Below are 6,000 nucleotides of genomic sequence, written 5' to 3' on the forward strand. Positions count from 1 at the left end.
AGAAGAATGTCATTAAAAACCAACTGGCATTATTATCCCTACCAAGTAAACAGAGCTCAAGTACTCAGAATTCTCATTCTCTCAATTCAAAGGTCATGAAAACGTGAAGCCCATTGCTGTATACACACACATACACATACACATACAGTGGCCACTTTATTAGGCATTTATTAGACTTATTAAATAGACTTATTGGTCTTCAGCTGCTGAAGCCCATCCACTTCAAAGTTCAATGTGTTGTGGGTTATATTAAAAAGAATGTTTTTTGTTGTATTTTAAGCTACTGAAGTTTGCTTAAAAATTCCTAGCTAATTAACTCTGTCATGTTTAATTACGATCGGAGCAGACAGACAGAGCTTGATGGGCTCTGTGCACCATCATTCAAGAAAGAGACGATGAGATGACATGAGAGCTCACAGGGTACAGACTGTTGCCAGCAAAGAAAATAGGCTTTTCGGGTTCATCCTTCTGGATAGTGCCCTCCATAATGTTTGTGAGACGTCGCCCCTGTATTTCACAATTTTAGATTTCTAATCAAACGGATCACGTGTGTCCAAAGTGTCAATCTGCAATTTTTCATATTAAAATATCACATATTTCTTACCTTCTCACAATGGCATTCTGTAGAAAAGATGATTAAATGTGTTTGCATTGTTAAATTGGTTCCCTATAGGCCGTCCTGTCACATGTCACACACTTGAACTTGTATGCTGAATGTGAAAGATCAAGCAGCTAATATCCAAAAAGCACCTTTAAAATGAGCTTTCAGATGTTGTATAATCAATGCCAGAGTGACATACATTGTACATTGTTGTGTACTGGTCTCACTGGATTGGACCATCTGCTAAATAAAGGTAATGGATAACATCAGCTGTGAAGTAAACTACTATACTGCATAGGCATAGACAGGTGAGATATTTTTGGATTGTAGCTCTCAATATACTGCAAGATGACTTCACTAGGTTCGGCAATCTCCTACATGGCATTCGTTGACAGCAAATGCCGCAGTTCCACTTTTTCGGAGCAATGTTGTGCAATTTTAGTGAACTACTTGAAGTTAGTCTACCGTTTATACATAATAAGCATAGCTTCATAGGTACTACCAACATCAGGCATCAAGCAATTATTCCCCATCCAATGAAATCAGAGATGGTGACATGGGAGTGGGGGACAACATGTTTCCATGACAACATAGAAAATCTCCTTTGTTGCTTTGGCAGTATGTTTGGGAACATTGTCTTACTGTAGGATGAAGCACTGTCCAAAGAGTTTGGAGGCATTTGCTTGAACTTGAGCAGATTTTGGTCCACAATACATTAATGTAAGGTTAAACTGATTTTTATTTAACCAACATTTATCATGCATTATATATTCCCAAAAATACATTTCTTGGTTGTTCTGCCTGTTTGACGGAGCCATGTCGGTGGGACACTATCCTGCCATATTCACTTGTTATTCCAGTGTTGGTAAGTGTTCCCAACTTTCCAAGACTTCTTCTGCTTGCAGTCAGTCAGACAGGACTGCGGTTTAGACTGCAGATACTGCAGAAAAATTAGTACCTTTACAGAATTTGCACAAAGACTAGGTTACGAAGTATTGGTTCCTGTGACATCCCTACACCCGACTAATAAGAAACACAGGAGCCTTTTGTCCCAAACATTATGGTGCCCTGCAATGGGGGGGGGACAATGTTTAAAAAGTGCCGTAATTTATACATGGTGAAACCAAAATACATAATAAAATTCACTGTAATGAAAGCTGACAATCTACATTTTAACCACATGTGAATTATTTGACTGCAAATATGAAATTGTGGAGTACAGAAAAAATCCTTTGTCCCAAACATCATTGAGCTCACAGTATTTTTTTAAATTTTTTTTTTTTTTTTTTCCCAGTTCCCACAAAAAGTTTGTTCTCAGGAGGCTGAAGCCACGGGCAGTTCTTTAAATGCACTCAGGCCTGGGACACTGGCGGTCTCCTCTGTTCAGCTGAATGAGCGGCCGCCTCACTGCCGCGCTCCAGCGCTGCCGTGCTCCTCCCGCTCTTACACTCGTCCCCGCTGTGGTTCATTTGTGGCAAGTGTTGCCGAATTTAGAATTTTTGAAAACCAGACAACGTGCACAGCTGGAGGCTTAATCGGGAACGAGGTGGGGAGCTGTCGGAACTGATAGTGGAGGGAGGGAGGGAGGGGGGGGGGTGGTGTTGCTGTCCCTAGTCCCTATTGGTGCCTGTCATAAACTTGGGGGGCGGCGGGGGGGGCTATCAGAATGGATCAGGGAATGGGGGTCAATCAGAGATGTGAATTCATTACAAACGACACACACACACACACACACACACACACAAGGGCACAATGCGATTTAGGCAAGTACTGAAGGACATGCCTCGGTCAGCATAACTACTACTGTTCCTGGAACAACATTCCTATTACACCCTACATTTCTATCATATCACGTTTGTTCTTCAATTCCAAATTATTGACAATAAGTAATATAAGGCCCGTCTTAAGTTGTTTTAGTAAAAACAAAGTTGATATTCCTCTCTTCATAACACTGTGTTCCAGAAGAGTTTTCTAAATGTACTCTGGCAAACTTTAACCAATACAAAAATATGAATTACAAAATATGTATTAAAGGTAATGGTTTAAAAAAAAATTTAAATACTTTCTCTGGATTTCTTTGCAATGTGAAAACAACTTTCATTACCCAGACAAATTTCCCACATACTTTGGGATTACAATTCACACTGAACTGGGGCAGCCTAGTGGTTAAAATGCATGACTGGGACCAGGAAGGTTGTTGGTTCAAGTCCCACTGTAGACACAATACGATCAGTGGAGCCCTTGAACAAGGCCCTTAACCCCAGGGTAGATTGTCCCATGCTTTATCTAATCAACTGTATGTCGCTTTGGATAAATCAGAGTAATATAATGGCCACTCCCATAAGCAAGAGACTGGAAGACTTACTATCCTCACAGAGTATTTTCATGTCTGCAAGTTAAGGAAAGTATTGTCCTAGGAATTTATATACTGACATAGTGTTGACTAAGCATTCCACAGTATTGCATATGACTTGCAGTACATCACGGTCCAGTTTTGCAGACACAGATTAAGCCTACTCCAAGAATAAATGGAGATTCTCAATATAAAGCTCTATTTAGTCCAGGGCTAAACTTGATCTGTGTCCGTGAAATTGACCCTATACAATTTATTCAGGTAATGTAAAATATGAAGCCTAGCCTTTAATTAAATCAAACTAGTTAAACGTCCAACGCTATGGAACACAACTATACAGCAGAGAGCTGTAAAACATTATATTAAAAATAGTTAAAGCCCACAAGACCCAGACTATGAGAATAGATTTTTTTTTAAACGCGCGTAATTCTGTATGACAAAAATATTTATGGATATAAGCGACTGGCTGAGGAAACCTGAACATATTCATGATGTCTGAGAAACAAATTCATGAACGGGTGCACTCTTAATGAATCGGAAATAAAACAAAACCAAGTCATTCATAGTAAACCACAGTGTTAGCAGACGGTGCATAAATGAAAATGTATGTGCCCTGCTTTCCTTCCAAAAGCTTATACTGTATTCCATAAATATCCCGGATTAATACTTATCTGTGCAATAAATCGACTTAAAAGACTAACACGCAGCTGCTAGCCTACAACTGCAAAGGAAATCAACAGGCCTTATAAACAAGTAATTCATGCCTGATGTTACTGTGCATGATTAAAATAAATATTTTAAAATAAATGCTGATTAAGGGCGTTTAGTATTATGATTCTCTCAGTTGAATCAGATACTCCCGAGTTAGCTGCTCCAGACGAGAGATCCAGACAAATAAAACATTCAAATGAAACGGTCTGTTACAAACTGAAAGGGTGGATAGCCCTAATCCTTAAACACGACGATACCAGAATTATAGATTAAAAGAACATCACGAATTGACGTTTGTAATCTTCGCAGATTTAAAAGACCAATCAACACCGTTTCACACGAATAACACACCAGACGCGTCAACTAGGTTTTTGTCATTAGTTTTTTCTCATTTCCACACGGGCAACTAAACATCATAAATCAATAGGCAACCATTAGACATAGCATACGGATATCGCGGTGCTTGCGTGCACTGTCAAACCCCCAAAAATGAATCCAGCGCGTTTCTGTTTCAGAGCTACAATTTACGACCAGTAGTCCATGCACCGTGAAGGGTGATGATACAATAGTAACACTAACTTCTAACAGCAAACATTTCGTATAAAACAAAACAAATCTTAAAGCGAGAAGGCAGTATGCAATCTGGAAAGGGATGACTCGTGAAAGGTGTCATCCTTGTTTTCCATACAAATGTAAAGCATGAAGACCCATTTCCTCTGTCAGCTCGGCTTGGTTGTCCGCAGCATGGCACACAACTGCAGCACCAGGAAGAGCCAAGATTATGTACCACCAAGAAATTCTACTAAATGTTAAGTTTGGCATTATTAAAATCCGTAGCTTCAGCAAAGACCAATTTTCCGACCAGTGAAATCGCCACAACAAACCCCCTTTTAAAAAAACGACTCGCAACTACTCGATCAATTGCGTTTCATTACAGGGTTGAAGAAGGCAAATACAACCACGAACATTATACTAGCAAAACAAACTTAGCGCGGTAAGAAAATGATAAAATATGTACTAGCCTATTCTCGTTTCAAATACACTTTTTTCGTTTTCAATCCGTGTTCCACTGCTTTACGCAAGGAAATGTGTCCACTACGTTAGGAATCAAGATCGCTGTTTTTAGACAGTGATATGTTGTCTAATTGAAACAAACATTTTGTGCATAAAAACATTGTGAATGCATGTTTGTCATTTACAAAACATATCTATCGCAGTGGTGTAGTGGGAATGCCGGAGAGTACCGCCTTATCCAATTAAGAAGGCATTGTAATGCTTTTCGATCAAGCCAATGTATTAGCCTACCTAGATACATTCTATGTAACTGTCAATAACTGGTATTGTAAAGGTTTAAAACTGGGAGCGGATAATCCGTACACGCATAACTCAATGATGTGTTACCAAGATGGTAAGTATCTGGCTGATTATACTAAAAAAAACACCTGGGGCATTTGGGAATATTGTGAGTAGAATGTAACACTGTGCGTCCAACTCACTTCATTGCTTTGCTTACTGTAGGCAGGGACCGTTAGTTTAATATTTAATAATCTGCCCAACCATACTTCAATTGGTAGATTTGTGTTCTGGAGTATAACATTGCCTTTAATTCAGCATATTCTCCGTGTAATTTAAAAACTACATCTCATTTGCAATGGCATGCCTCTTTAGGGAAATAACTTACTTTTCTTGAAGCACATTTTCTTTGATGGCTCCTAATGTGGGATGGCTATTGCCTTGTTGCAGTCTGCAAGTAGCCAGGTGCCGCTGGTGTTGGTCTTTCAGACAGGCGTTTTCCTTACATAGATCGGCCACTTGCTGCTCAAGCTCTTCAATCCGGTTCTTTTGCTTCTCCAACAGCTCCTGTTGTGTCTCGATTATTTTATTGAGCTCCTTTAGATATTCCGCAGCCTTGCTTGGGTTTTCGGTCGGGTTTTCCATTTCGTGGTACCTCCGGTGCCCGTCCATCGGAAATTCTGTCAGCTTTGCTACTTGCTCTATAGCCGAGCGCCGTCAAATTCCAACTCGGTGCGTTTTCTTCGCTCCGCCATTGTTTATGTTTGGTGGTGATTGGGTGAGTAAAGAAGTTGGTCGGGCGTTTGTCCGCAGCAGCGCGCCGTCCAGAGGCTCTGCACCACAATAACTAACCTCTGTAAACCACTCCGTGGATAGGAAACCCGTTTAACCCTTTGCTGGAAGTCCACTCCGCTGTACTTCTGGTTGAATATTGCCGTTCAACGTCATGTACAAGCAGTTTTCAACCGTCAGCAATTCTATTTTGTCTTATTTCTTTGTTTTGTTTACATTTGTGTGTGAAAAGCAGATGTGATATGCAAAG

General features: G+C 40.0%; 1 protein-coding gene across 4 annotated transcripts in view; it reads right to left on the reverse strand.

Annotated features, from left to right (window-relative positions):
• Positions 1 to 5,781, reverse strand: part of iqsec1b (IQ motif and Sec7 domain ArfGEF 1b) — a 194,637-nt gene extending 188,856 nt beyond the window's left edge. For all 4 annotated transcript variants that reach the window (XM_061219406.1, XM_061219404.1, XM_061219409.1 and 1 more), the window contains exon 1: positions 5,347 to 5,781. In XM_061219406.1, coding sequence (XP_061075390.1) covers positions 5,347 to 5,630 — 284 coding nt within the window. In that variant the 5' untranslated portion in view covers positions 5,631 to 5,781. The remainder of the gene's footprint in view (positions 1 to 5,346) is intronic.
• Positions 5,782 to 6,000: the final 219 nt, after the last annotated feature.

The sequence above is a fragment of the Conger conger genome, chromosome 14, assembly GCF_963514075.1.
Source record: "Conger conger chromosome 14, fConCon1.1, whole genome shotgun sequence".
NCBI classification, from domain to species: domain Eukaryota; kingdom Metazoa; phylum Chordata; class Actinopteri; order Anguilliformes; family Congridae; genus Conger; species Conger conger.